A 15268-nucleotide genomic window follows, 5' to 3' on the forward strand; every position below is an offset into this window, starting at 1 on the left:
AAATCAATACTGTTTAGTTTTTCTCAAGATTTCTAGAATAGGGAATGTTTACATTTTTCAATCTCTGGTCATAAACAAGAATGCGTCTTTTTCGTTTCTAACTATTATTGATAGTCAGTCTTCCGAAGATCACCAACACAAACTTGCTCCCCTCCACGCTCACCACCTTAAATTTTGCTCAAGTCTATTTTTATTTTACCAATCGTGTTGAGTTGCAAAAACTAGTCAAGAAAGTATCAAAAAATTCAAATTTAGTTCCTTTGGTACTCAAGAATCTTATCAAACCCGAATTTCAAAGAGCAACAAATATGCACAAAACTGTGCTACTCTTTAAATAGTCCCTATCTATTTTTCATTCGCTTTTCATCTCTATTTCTCAAATGATAATTATAACTCATATTGGTGACGCTACACATAGTGACCATACTAAATTTGTTTTAACAAGGGTTAGTTTCTTATTTATCTCTTTTACACTTCAAATTTAGGTGATCCTCCTATTACTGCTATTAAATGCAACCATCCCTAACCATTTAATCCTAAGTACCATTTTGTGTCAATAGTTTCATGTCTATTTTGAAATAATAACGCTTATCATAAGAAAAACGTGACACAGCGTTAACTCCTCCGTAAAACACATAATAGTTTTAACTGGCCAGACCAAGAAGGATAACATAGATAACAACACTCTTTTCCCCCAAACTCTTTTGAACACCTTTCTTGAATTTCTTCTGCTCTTGAGTTGAAATTTTTTTATGGAATGATATTTCTGTGCTCACAGCAACGCTAAAAGAAAGCTTTATATACCTCTTTAACTCTTCAAGTATAAATTAAATATTTTCCTTTCAAATTATTCATAGTTCATTAGCCAAGGTATTCCAAAACATAGGCACTTTTCAACCCTTTTGAATCAATACAGGAAACAAGAAAAGTAAAGTAAGCACATATATAAAAAACACAATAGCAGAACACAGAAAACTAAGATTATTAAAAATGCTGAACTTACTTATAAAAGTAATCTAAAATCTCACTATGGGAAAATTCAAATTTCTCAATTAAATGCGAAAAACTCCAGAAAAAAAAGTTAGCATACAAATATAAAACCATGAAATACGCAATAATCTATCACAACATATATCTATATTTATCAAACAGTTCGTGGTAACGAACTGTAGTAAAGAGCGACCCGGCTAAATAATAACCAAAAGTCTAATAAATGGGATTTTGGTACCAATAGCTACATCAAAAGAATCGCATTTTAATGCTAATTTTAAATATATAAGTTTCATCAAGTTTAGTCTTACCCATCAAAAGTTACGAGCCTGAGAAAATTTGCGTTATTTTAGAAAACAGGAGGAAACACCCCCTAAAAGTCATAGAATCTTAACGAAAATCACACCATCAGATTCAGCGTATCAGAAAACCCTACTGTAGAAGTTTCAAGCCCCTATCTACAAAAATGTGGAATTATATATTTTTTGCCAGAAGGCAGGTCACGGATGCGTGTTTATTTGTTTGTTTGTTTTTTTTTGTTTTTTGTTGTTGTTGTTTTTTTTCCCAGGGGTGATCGTATCGACCCAGTTGTCCTAGAATGTTGTGAGGGGGCTCATTCTAACGGAAATGAAAAGTTCTAGTGCCCTTTTTAAGTGACCAAAAAATTGGAGGGCACCTAGGCCCCCTCCCACGCTAATTATTTTTCCAAAGTCAACGGATCAAAATTATGAGATAGCCATTTTATTCAGCGTAGTCGAAAAACCTTATAACTATGTCTTTGGGGACGGCTTACTCCCCCACAGTCCCCGTGGGAGGGGCAACAAGTTCAAAACTTTGACCAGTGCTTACATATAGTAATGGTTATTGGGAAGTGTACAGGCGTTTTCAGGAGGATTTTTTGGTTGGAGGCAACTTTCCATCGTGGAATTTGTCATGGGGGAAGAAAATTTCCATGAAGGGAGCGTAGGATTTACTAGCATAGAATACAAAAGTTCTTTACGTAAGCTAATTTATGAGTTATATATATCTTTTACTTATAAAAAGATTCGTAAAAATTAAAATTTCTAGTTGCCTTCTTAATTAACCGAAAATCGGAGGGCAACTTGGCTTTCTCCCCCGCTCTTTTTTTCTCAAAATCATTCGGTCAAAATTATGAGAAAGCCATTTAGCCCAAAAAAAAAAAAAAAATATACAAATTTCGTTTTAATTATTCCTCTGCGGAGAGCCGAAATCAAAACATGCATTGATTCAAAAACGTCCAGAAATTAAATTAAAAAACAAGCTTTTAAATGACAGTAAGGAGCGACATTAAAACTTAAAACGAACAGAAACTACTCCGTATATGAAAGGTGCTTTTCCTTCTCAACGCCCCGCTCTTTACGCTAAAGTTCTTTTACTGTTTTAAAATGTAGAGTTAAGAGAAAGAGCAAAACTTTAGCGTAAAGATTGGGGCGTTGAGAAGGAAAAGCCCCTTTCATATACGGAGTAATTTCTGTTCGTTTTAAGTTTTAATGTCGCTCCTTACTTTCATTTAAAAAACTTGTTTTTTTTATTTAATTCAAAAAACATAGGACAAGACAAAAAAGTACATCTGTAGAAAAATTCTTGAAACACCATTACTTTTGAAGAAAGTAATATGAAAATTTTCCTGTCATGCTTTGAGGTATGTTGAATAAAATGCTTTATAAAAACTTCTATGAAAAGATCTGTATAAACGCATAACTTGCTCATAAAATTAAATTAAGAATTCACTATCGCAGAATTCCAATTTTTCGATTCAATGCGAACAACTCCAGAAGAAAAGTCAGCATACACATATAAAAGCACGAGATACACGACAACTTATCACATCACACATCTTTACCGATTCAAAAACATCGGTCAATAAAACAAAGCACATCGATAAAAAATTCCTGAAACATTATTGCTTTTTTGAAGAAAGTAGTATGAAAATTCACATGTGATATGTAAATGCTATATGTGTGTGCTATGTGTAATGTGCTATGTGTGCTATGTATGTGTATGCAAATTCACAAAATGCTATTATGAATATGAATGTGATGTTGAGAAATGGTCAAAGAGTAGCCAACTCCTCTTCCCAACTCGGTTTTAGATAGATAGATAGACAAACTTCTATTTTCACAAAAATTTTCTTGGCACTGCCAGAATTCTTTGGTATAGTCACATTAATAAGCGACGCAAAAACAAACAAACAAACAAAACAAAACACTAATAAATCCTCGGGATTTCTGTCAACATCACTGCAACCCTGCGCGAGGGTCATTTTGTCGTGGATTGAGGGGGGGAAAGGGTTTTGTTGATTGAGTCAATCAGAGATTGACCCAATCGGCTTCTCTTTTGAGAAAATTGAAATACGACTCATTTATTCTTAAATCACCTGAATCTCTGTTCAAAGCTAGACCTAAATGTTGGTATTTATAAACATCAACACCTTCTCTATAGGGCTGGACAATACCTTTGTTTTTTAAAATACCTTTGTTTAAGTTTGTGTTTTAAACTTTGTCAGCAGCTCTTCATACAACATTTCTGCGTGCTTCGAAACTATTATTAGATAGCTTTTCTAAACTCTTTTGAGCCTGGCGCTTTGCTCAGTCGTCAGTCAAAAATGCCATACAGAAGCTGCATATTCCAGAATTGGGAGGAGCTTCCTGAGCTTTTTTTAGATGCCATAGCCTGCCCTCAAAGGTAGTAATAAAATATTGAAAGTGCCATCATGTTCAGAATATTCTAAAGGTCAAATAAGTATGTGTTCAAGCATGAAGTACCTTCCTCCTCTCAAGGCTCCTGGGAATGAGGCATGGACTGTAATTTATGAAAATTTAGGTTTATTACTTTGAAAATGTGGCATATTTAGTCCAGGGTCTTCAAAAGACCTAGGTGAAATTTTTAAGAAATGTTGAGGAGGATGGTGAAAAAATCAATACATACTATATGTATGGTCTTTGTCAGGGGGATGAATCAGCAATAGCTAAAAATCAAACTGTTCGTGGTAACGAACTGTAGTAAGGAGGGACCCGGCTGAATATTAACAGAAACTCTAAAAAATTGAATTTTGACACCAATAGTAACGTCAAAACAATGGAATTTTAATGCTGATTTTAAATATATAAGTTTCATCAAGATTAATCTTACCCACCAAAAGTTACGAGCCTGAGAAAACTTGCCTCATTTTAGAAAATAGGGGGAAACATCCCCTAAAAGTCATACGATCGTAATGAAAATCACGCAATCAGATTCAGCTTATCAGAGAACCCTATTGTAGAAGATTCAAGCCCTTATCTACAAAAATGTGGAATTTCGCATTTTGCCAGAAGACAAGTCACGGATGCGTGTTTATTTGTTTTTTTTTGTTGTTTTTTTTCCCAGGGGTGATCGTATCGACTCATTGGTCCTAGAATGTCGCGAAATGGCTCATTCTAACGGAAAATTAAAAGTTCTAGTGCCCTTTTTAAGTGACCAAAACAATTGGAGGGCACCTAGGCTCCCTCCCACGCTCATTTCCCCCCAAAGTCACCAGATCAAAACTCTGAGATAGCCATTTGATTCACCATAGTCAAAAAACCTAATAACTATGTCTTTGGGAACAGGTTACTCCCCCGCAGTCCCCGTGGGAGGGGCCGCAAGTTACAAACTTTGACCTGTGTTTACATATAGTAATGGTTACTGGGAAGTGTACAGACGTTTTTAGGGGTATTTCTTTGGTTTGGGTGGGAGAGTTGAGGGGGGGGGGGTTACGTGGGAGGATCTTTCTATGGAGGAACTTCTCATGGGGAAGAGACTTTCAATGGAGGGAGCGCAGGATTTTCTAGCATTATTTAAAAAACAATGAAAAAATAAATATGAAAAGTTTTTTCTATTGAAAGTGCTAAGCAGCATTAAAACTTAAAACAAAAAGAAGTTATTACGCATATGATGGGTTTACCTCCTGGTAATATCTTGCTCTTTACGCTAAAGTATTTTTAGTAATTTCAAATATTTATTCTACAGACTTTGTGATTCAGGGGCCATTCTAAAGGAATTGGGACAAAATTTAAACTTCAAAGTTAAGAGCGAGGTATCGACGAGGGGTGAGCCCCCTCATATACGTAATAAAAACATACGAATATAGAACTTCGCTACGTAATTTAATTCGCAAGCTACGTATATTTTTTACTTATGAAAACGCTCGTAAAAAATTATAAGTTATAGTTGCCTTTTTAAATAATCAAAAAATTAGAGGGCAGCTAGGCCTCCTTCCTCGCTCCTTTTTTCTCAAAATCTTTCGATTAAAACTATGAAAAAGCCATTTAGCCCCAAAAAATTAGTATGCAATTTTCGTTTTAATTATTTATGTGTGGAGAGCCAAGATCAAAACATGCATTAATTCAAAAACGTCCAGAAATTAAAAAAAAAAAAAAAAAAACAAGTAGAAAAAAAAAATGAAAGTAAGGAGCAACATTAAAACTTAAAACGAACAGAAATTACTCCGTATATGAAAGGGGCTTTTCCTCATCAACGCCCCGGTCTTTACTCTAAAGTTTTTCACTGTTTCACAATGTAGAGTTAAGAGAAAGAATCAAACTTTAGCGTAAAGAGCGGGGCGTTGAGGAGGAAAAGTCACTTTCATATACGGAGTAATTTCTGTTCGTCTTAGTTTTAATGTTGCTCCTTACTTTCATTTAAAAAAAACTTGTTGTTTTTTGTTTAATAAGCAAAAGAAGAGAGTATGAAGTTAGTGCTTTAAGGGCATGTTGAAGTGTATTTTTAAAAGTGATTAGAATGTAATAAACCTCTTGTCCTTTTCAGTTACTCTTTTCTTCTCAACACTTATTTAATTTCTGAAAAGCCATTTTACTCCTAGTTTAAATATTTAGTCCTTTTAAGATCTCTAAGAAAGGAGTATTTACGTTTTCAATCTTTATTTTAGTTTCTTTTTACTTCAAATTTGTCTTTCTATTTTTGCTTAAGTGACTTCTGCCTTAGTAATATTGTTTAAGTATTTTTGTATTTTTCGTTATTTGTTAAAGCGATGTTGTTTTTATCAAATTTTTATGATGTTTTCATAGATTTCTCAATTTAAAAAAAAATAGTTTCTTTTTTAGTCCGTGTAATAGAATTTTGTTTTAAATTTTGCTGTAAAGTTATCGACCATTCTTAAAGGTAATTAAAAATTAAAAAATACTTCGTCTTTTAAAATTTTTATTCAAGTAATTTTGAGATTTCAGATTTCTGTTAATTATTTTTTTCACTTTTTTTACAAGTAGTTTAAAACTTTTCTATTTTGCGTTCAATTGAATTTTTTCAATTGAAAAGTTCAGTTTGAAGTCTTTTTTATTTTTTTTTTCAATTTATTTATTTTTTTCGACTATTTGCTAAGATAATTTCAAGTTTTAAAATTTCATTTCAAATATTTTATCTCTTTTGGTTTTTTCAAGTATATTCGTTTTTTTTTAAATATATGCTCCTTCTTTTTGAATTTATCGTTTAAAGAATTCACCATTTTATTTTTTTATTGAGCTGCTCTAAGTCCATTCAATTTCTGTGAAATAAAATAACAGATTTCAGGTTTGTATTGTTATAAAAGGCACTTTTATTGCTTTCAATTTTTGTAAAAATTCATAGATTTCCAATTTTTGTCGAGAAAAAATACCAAAATTCATTTTTTCTCGAGCCAAACCAGAGACTTCGTCCAGTGTTTTTAAGAATCAATATTTCTGAACAATGAAAACATTTTCATTTACATTGACATATCAATATAATGCTTCACGTAATCCCATATCCAGATTTAAAAAAACAAACAAGTTTTTTTAAATGAAAATAAGGAGCGACATTAAAAATTTAAACGAACAGAAATTACTCGGTATATGAAAAGGGCTTTTCCTCCTCAAAGTTTCATTCTTTACGCTAAAGTTTGACTCTTTCTCGTAACTCTACTTTTAAAACAGTAAAAAACTTTAGCGTAAAAAACGGGGCGTTGAGGAGGAAACGCCCCTTTCATATACGGAGTAATTTCTGTTCGTTTTAAGTTTTAATGTCGCTCCTTACTTTCATTTAAAAAAACTTGTTTTTTCTGTTTAATATCTGGACGTTTTGAATTAATGCATGTTTTGATCTTGGCTCTCCGCATATAAATAATTAAAACGAAATTTGCATATTAATTTTTTTTGCTGAATGGCTTTTTCATATTTTTAATTGGAAGATTTTGAGAAAAAGGAGCGAGGGAGGAGGGCTTATTGCCCGCCAATTTTTTGATTACTTAAAAAGGCAATGATCGAATAATACTGAGAAAATAAGGAGCGGGAGAGGAGGCCTAGTTGTCCTCTATTTTTTGGTTACTTAAATAGGCAACAAGAGCTTTTAATTTTAAGGACGTTTTTATTAGTAAGAAATATACGTTACTTATGAAGTAACTTACATAGCCAACTTTTATATTCTTATGTTTTCATTGCGTACATGAGGGCTCACCCCTTGTCGATACCTTGCTCTTTACACTAAAGCTTAAATTTTGTCCCAGTTCCATAAGAATGGCCCCTGAATCACAAAGGCCATAGAATAAATAGTTGTAATTACTAAAAATACTTTAGCGTAAAGAGCGAGGTATTACGAGGAGGTAAATACCTCATATGCGTAATAATTTCTGTTCGTTTTAAGTTTTAATGCTGCTTCTCACTTTCAGTAGAAAAAACTTTTCATATTTATTTTTTCATTGTTTTTTTTTTAAATAATGCTAGAAAATCCTGCGCCCCCTCCATTGAAAGTCTCTTCCCCCATGAGAAGTTCCTCCATGGAAAGATCCTCCCACGTAGCCCCCCCCCTCAACTCAAGAAAAAAGCTTGTTAAAAACAGCCTTAGCATCCTTGCTTCAACGAAGCTGAACCAGGACTTACAAACAGAAAGTTAAACCAGGAAGTGTTCTGGTTTGACTTTCTTGAAGTATGGATGCTAGGGTTGTTTTTATAAGAAATTTTAAAAACATTTTTAGTTTGAATTTTCGCATAGTTTGAATATATATATATATATATATATATATATATATATATATATACTAGCTGTTGGGGTGGCGCTTCGCGCCACTCCAACACCTAGCTGGTTGGGGCGTTTCACCCCCCCCCAAGCCCCCCCCCCCCCTTGCGCGTAAGTCGTTACGCGCCATATTAGTTACGCGCCATTGTAGTTGTGTCCCTGTGTCCACCTGTGAATATAGATAGATATATATATATATATATGTTTTTAACTACGTAAAACTTGCGAATATACATCATTCTTCACTGTCCCATTGTCTGTGCATATAGATAGATTGTCAGGTTTACCGACTCTTGAACATGCAACATATTATTGTCCATGGGAAAAACAATCCGTATTCAGATCTATACCTCATTATTCTAATGATTGCCCTTGAGCTTTGTTGATTGCTAATCGAACATTCCCTGTGTCCCGGTCGTCATTTATATATCCCCCTGTGCCCCCCAGTGTCCCCGTTGTATTTGTGTCCCTGTGCCCCGGTCGTCATTTATATTCCCTGTGTCCCGCTCGTTATTTGTGTCCCGGTGTCCCAGTCTGTAATTTCTCTTCGAGTGTCCCAGTCGTCATTTATATTCCCTGTGTCCCGGTCGTCATTTGTGCCCTGGTGTCCTGGTCTGTAATTTCGTCAGTCGACAAACATGACGTCAGTCGACATACAAACATGACGTCAGTCAACAGACAAACAAACAACTTATTTATGTATATATATATATATATATATATATATATATATATATATATATATATATATATATATATATATATATATATATATATATATATATATATATTGGTGTTGTGCTGAAGACGGCCCTTGTACATAGGGCCAAAATATTCACTGAAATGAATTCCACTGTCATGAGAAAATTTCCCAATTGCTTCTAAGCTGTGTTTGTTCATTTCTAATAGTGGTAACCTGTATAATTGTTTTTTAGTAAGCCTAAAATCTCATCTGTGATACGCTGGAGGTTTCATCTTGATGTGGTAAGCCGTTCAAAAATGTAGCTGATAAGCCTTTTGACCCCTTTAGACGTCCTTTTCATCTTAAAACTTTAGCCAAACAAGTAGTGCAATTGAGCTAGTAGTTGGAGTAATTCAGTAGCAGTAACATTAGTAGTAGCAGTAAAAGTAGTTGTGGTAAAAAAAAGTAGTATAAAAGTAGTATAAATAGTAAAAGTAGTTGTGTTAGTAGTAGTATCCACATCTTATCTTTGTTCAATTGATCTTTTCCTTTAAGCACTCTCTGAAAGTTCCAGCTTAAACCCAAATCCATTCTTAAGATTCACTCTTTTGACAACCTGCATGCACACAGCGTGTTTTGCTTTAGTTCAAAGTTCTCCTCAATCTTCTGTCAAGTTTTCACCATATTAAGTTTAGTCTTAATGCCACTTCTATCATAGCAACAGCGGTAGTAGTAAGAGGAGTAGTAGCAGCAATAGTGTTATATTAGTAATAGTAGAAATAGAATATGCAGTAGTTGCGGGTAAAGGTATCCTTTTGGTCAGCCGATCATATCACTCATGATGCCCCAGAAATTCCATCTTGTTACGGTAAGCCGTTCCAAAAATATTTGATACGCCTGTATTATAAATCTGTGATAACATAGTATGTTTTGATTTTGTTCAATTTTCCCCTCAATATTTCCTCAGATGTTCCTTTCAAAATCTTCAGCCTTGGTAACAGTCAGGTTGCCTGTAGGTTATCTGTATTAAGCAACGCCAGCACAGTCAAGCGATATGTGATTCCAAGAATCACATATCTTTGAAGCTGTAAATCGCTTCAATATGGTTGAAGACAAAAGTAATAAATGTACAACATCCAGTACAGTATATAAGTTATAATGGAGTGGTTTTTGAAATTTTGCTTTATTCTGTTCTTTGGATCTAGTTGCTTTAAAAAAGATCTTATTAAGCTAATTGACTTTGTTGATGCTATTGACAAGAGTGATGTTGATAAACTAACACTAGATGGTGGGGCAAAGGTACAGTTTTCATTTTGAGTTTCCCTGATGATTGTTGAAAGATGATTGACGTTATTTTTGAAACTAAAGGCGTTTTTCGTGGTACTAAATTAATATGTCTCTCATTTGTCTTTCACTCCTCAATAGCTCAACTCATCATCTGAAGTAATATTTTCTGGTAAAAAAAAATCGTGGCAGTGCCATCTGCAGCAGCTTAATAAAGACTGATTGGGTGCCTACAGTCAAAGATAATTGAAAAAGACTAAAAAAAACTTGTAAGTAAGGAGAATTCACCACTTGAAGCTGGTTCAGGAATTAGTAACTATTATTACGAATCATTTTGACGATTAAAAATTACCGGTGACCCCCTTTTGCATCCGTTTTTTTTTAGTTAGAACACTTTTCTGTTTAAACAGGTAATCTCACAAAAAGTGGCCTTAGAGATTTTAATTTTAAGTTTCTTGCGTTCCTTACTGCCACTACTTCTACTACTACTGCCACTGCTACAGCTACTACTACTGCTATTACTACGATCTATACTACTACTGCTACTATTGCTACTACTACTGTTACTACTACTACTGCTACTAATACTAATACTAAATTACCAGTTAATATATATACTAATATTCGGAGACTAGGTGAGGCTCCAAGCATATTCGAATAACTCGGTCAGCCAATGAGATAACTAATCCTCTGTTTATTCAGGGATATTGGTTGGAGGGAAAATGTAAATACGTGGTGTTATGCGTAGGCTTTCTACAATGAAAAATTTAGGGCTAAGAGACATCAAAAATAAATACATCTAGAAACGGAATTTTGTGGTTATCTTGTCGTTCTAAAGTGAACTGAAGGTTGGAGCCCAAAGTGATTAGATGAGTCATAAATCATTTTTCACTTTTATTTTCCAACTTAACAAAGAGCATCCAGGTGATTTTTCCAGAGAGTGTTGAACTAAATCAAAACACATTATGCATTTACAAATTGTCAAAAGGGTTGATTGAGTATATTAAGTCAAAATTTTCAAGAAATGGTAAGGAAGATGAAATATTAACTAAAAAGGCAATATTTGCCGGCTACCATTACTACTACTAAAAAACCCCTCAATAATACTGCTACCACTGCTGCTTCTAATGCTACTACCACTACTAACACCAAAACTTCTGCTTCTCTAGTGACTGTTACCAAGGCTGAAGATTTTGAAATGAACATCTGATGAAATATTGAGGGGAAAATTGAACAAAATCAAAACATACTATGTGCTCACAGATTTATAATATAGGTGTATCAATATTTTTGGAACGGCTTACCGTAAAAAGATGGAATTTCTGGGGCATCATGAGTGATTTGATCGGCTGACCAAAAGGATACCTTTGCCTGCAACTACTGCATCTTCTATTCCTACTATTACTAATAAAACACTATTGCTGCTACTACTCCTCTTACTACTACCGCTGCTGCTATGATAATAGTGGTATTAAGACTAAACTTAATATAGTGAAAACTTGACAGAAGATTCAGGGGGAATTTGAACTAAAGCAAAACACGCTGTGTGCATGCAGGTTGTCAAAAGAGTGAATATTAAGAATGGATTTGGGTTTAAGCTAGAACTTTCAGAGAGTGCATAAAGGAGAGGATCAATTGAACAAAGATAAGATGTGCATACTACTACTAACACAACTACTTTTACTATTTATACTACTTTTATACTACTTTTTTTTTCACCACAACTACTTTTACTGCTACTACTAATGTTACTGCTACTGAATTACTCCAACTACTACCTCAATTGTACTACATTTTTGGCTAACAGTTTTAAGATGAAAAGGACGTCTAAAGGGGTCAAAAGGGTATATCAGCTACAGTTTTGAACGGCTTACCACATCAAGATGAAACCTCCAGGATATCACAGATGAGATTTTAGGCTTACTAAAAAACAATAATACAGGTTACCACTATTAGAAATGAACAAACACAGCTTAAAAGCAATTGGGAAATTTTCTCATGACACTGGAATTAATTTCAGTGAATATTTTTACCCTATGTACAAGGGCCGTCTTCAGCACAACACCAAAAAAATTATATATATATATATATATATATATATATATATATATATATATATATATATATATATATATATATATATATATGTATGTATTTATATATATATATATATATATATATATATATATATATATATATATACATATATATATATATATATGTATATATATATATATATATATATATATATATATATATATATATATATATATATATATATATATATATATATACTCAAACTATGCGAAAATTCAAAATAAAAATTTTTTAAATTTTTTTTTTTATAAAAACAACCCTAGCATCCTTACTTCAAGAAAGTCAAACCAAAATGGTTCCTGGTTGAACTTTCTGTTTGTGAGTCCTGGTTGAGCTTCGTTGAAGCAAGGATGCTAAGGCTGTTTTTAACAAGCTTTTTTCTTGAGTTAAGGGGGGAGGGTTACGTGGGAGGATCTTTCCATGGAGGAACTTCTCATGGGGGAGGAGACTTTCAATGGAGGGGGCGCAGGATTTTCTAGCATTATTTAAAAAAAACAATGAAAAAATAAATATGAAAAGTTTTTTCTACTGAAAGTGAGAAGCAGCATTAAAACTTAAAACAAAAAGAAATTTTTACGCATATGAGGGGTTTACGTCCTTGTAATACCTCGCTCTTTACGCTAAAGTATTTTTAGTGATCTCAACTATTTATTCTATGGCCTTTGTGATTGGGGTCATTCTTATGGAATTGGGACACAATTTAAGCTTTAGTGTAAAGAGCAAGGTATCGACGAGGGGTGAGCCCTCATGTACGCAATAAAAACATACGAATACAGAAGTTGACTATGTAAGTTACTTCATAAGTTACGTATATTTTTTACTAATAAAAACGTTCTTAAAAAATTAAAAGTTCTTGTTGCCTATTTAAGTAACCAAAAAATAGAGGACAACTAGGCCTCCTCCTCCGCTCCTTATTTTCTCAATATTATTCGATCATTGCCTTTTTAAGTAATCAAAATATTGGCGGGCAGCAAGCCCTCCTCCCTCGCTCCTTTTTTCTCAAAATCTTCCAATTAAAACTATGAAAAAGCCATTTAGCCCAAAAAAATAATATGCAAATTTCGTTTTAATTATTTATATACGGAGAGCCAAGATCAAAACATGCATTAATTCAAAACGTCCAGAAATTAAACAGAAAAAACAAGTTTTTTTAAGTGAAAGTAAGAAGTGACATTAAAACTTAAAACGAACAGAAATTACTCCTTATATGAAAGGGGCGTTTCCTCCTCAATGCCCCGCTCTTTACGCTAAAGTTTTTTACTGTTTTAAAAGTAGAGCTAAGAAAAAGAGTCAAACTTTAGCGTAAAGAGTGAGACTTTGAGGAGGAAAAGCCCTTTTCATATACGGAGTAATTTCTGTTCGTTTAAATTTTTAATGTCGCTCCTTACTTTCATTTAAAAAAACTTGTTTTTTTTTAACTGGATATGGGATTACGTGAAGTATTATATTGATGTATCAATGTAAATGAAAATGTTTTCATTGTTCAGAAATATTGATTCTTAAAAACACTGGACGAAGTCTCTGGTTTGGTTCGAGAAAAAGTGAATATTTGTATTTTTTCTCGACAAAAATTGGAAATCTATGAATTTTTACAAAAATTGAAAGCAATAAAAGTACGTTTTATAACAATAACAACCAGAAATCTGTTATTTTATTTCACAGAAATTGAACTGACTTAAAGCAGCTCAATAGAAAATAAAATGGTGAATTCTTTAAACGATAAATTCAAAAAGAAGGAGCATATATTTAAAAAAGACAAACTTACTTGAAAAAATCAAAAGAGATAAAATATTTGAAATGAAATTTTAAAACTTGAAATTATCTTAGCAAATAGTCGAAAAAAATAAATAAATTGAAAAAAAAATAAAATAAAAAAACTTCAAATTGAAATTTTCAATTAAAAAAATTCAATTGAACGCAAAATAGAAAAGTTTTAAACTACTTGTACAAAAAGTGAAAAAAATTAATAAACAGAAATCTGAAATTTCAAAATTACTTGAATAAAAATTTTAAAAGACGAAATATTTTGTAATTTTTAATTACCTTTAAGAATGGTCGATAACTTTACAGCAAAATTTAAAACAAAATTCTATTACATGGACAAAAAAAGAACCTAATTTTTTTAAAATTGAGAAATCTATGAACATAAAAATTTGATAAAAACAACATCACTTTAACAAATAACGAAAAATGCAAAAATACTTAAACAATATTACTGAGGCAGAAGTCACTTAAGCAAAAATAGAAAGACAAATTTGAAGTAAGAAGAAAGTAAAATAAAGATTGAAAACGTAAATACTCCTTTCTTAGGGATCTTGAAAGGACTAAATATTTAAACTAGGAATAAAATGGCTTTTCATAAATTAAATAAGTGTTGAGAAGAAAAGAGTAACTAAAAAGGACAAGGGGTTTATTACATTCTAATCACTTTTAAAAATACATTTCAACATACCCTGAAAGCAGTGACTTCATACTCTCTTCTTTTGCTTATTAAACAAAAAAAAACAAGTTTTTTTAAATGAAAGTAAGGAGCAACATTAAAACTGCTGCAATGACAAAACACAAAATTGTAAAGAAAAGAAGAACGAGAACAACAAACAGTCAGTGAAAAAATTCGTTGTGGCAACACTGGCCAGGGAATTATCAAAAACACTATCAAAGAACAAAAGGACATTTATCTGATGAATAATTGGGGTCTCTTGCCCAACAGTACAGCTAGAGACCAGTGGCAAAAAAGAAACGGAAGGGGGTCTATTGCCCTCAAATCACGTTTGACCCTTGATTAGGGCATTAGAATTTTCAATTTGTATTGAATTGTCCCCACTCTAAAGTTTTAACAATTGGCCTTTATAGATGAAATGAAAGATGAAATTAGAAAAAATAACACAAATGTGGCAAATGCCTCTTTTCTAAGTCAACGATGGCTTGTTACCTTTCAAAGAGAATATTAATTATTATTGCGATAGCAAGGTGGAATAATAAATATATTCAAAGTCATGTACAATAGGCTGTAGCCTGTTGTACGAGGGATACATGTCATGGGATATTTAAACTCTGAATCAGGACATTTCTTCAAACTTTAAGATGTTTTGGTAGTGATTTTTTGGATTTTGTCGGGCTGACACCGCGGAGGGGATATAATGCCCTCCCTATCCACCTCGAATTTTTAAGACAAAACGACTGTTAACAAAT

At 32.8% G+C, this 15268-nt stretch overlaps 1 protein-coding gene across 1 annotated transcript in view; it reads left to right on the forward strand.

Annotated features, from left to right (window-relative positions):
- Nucleotides 1-9838: 9838 nt before the first annotated feature.
- LOC136034462 (A disintegrin and metalloproteinase with thrombospondin motifs 9-like) overlaps nucleotides 9839-15268 on the forward strand; it is a 100438-nt gene continuing 95008 nt past the window's right edge. Inside the window, exon 1 of the mRNA XM_065715645.1 lies at nucleotides 9839-9994. Within this exon, the coding sequence (XP_065571717.1) occupies nucleotides 9854-9994 (141 nt within the window). The 5' untranslated portion in view covers nucleotides 9839-9853. The remainder of the gene's footprint in view (nucleotides 9995-15268) is intronic.

Source organism: Artemia franciscana, chromosome 13, assembly GCF_032884065.1.
Source record: "Artemia franciscana chromosome 13, ASM3288406v1, whole genome shotgun sequence".
Taxonomy (NCBI): domain Eukaryota; kingdom Metazoa; phylum Arthropoda; class Branchiopoda; order Anostraca; family Artemiidae; genus Artemia; species Artemia franciscana.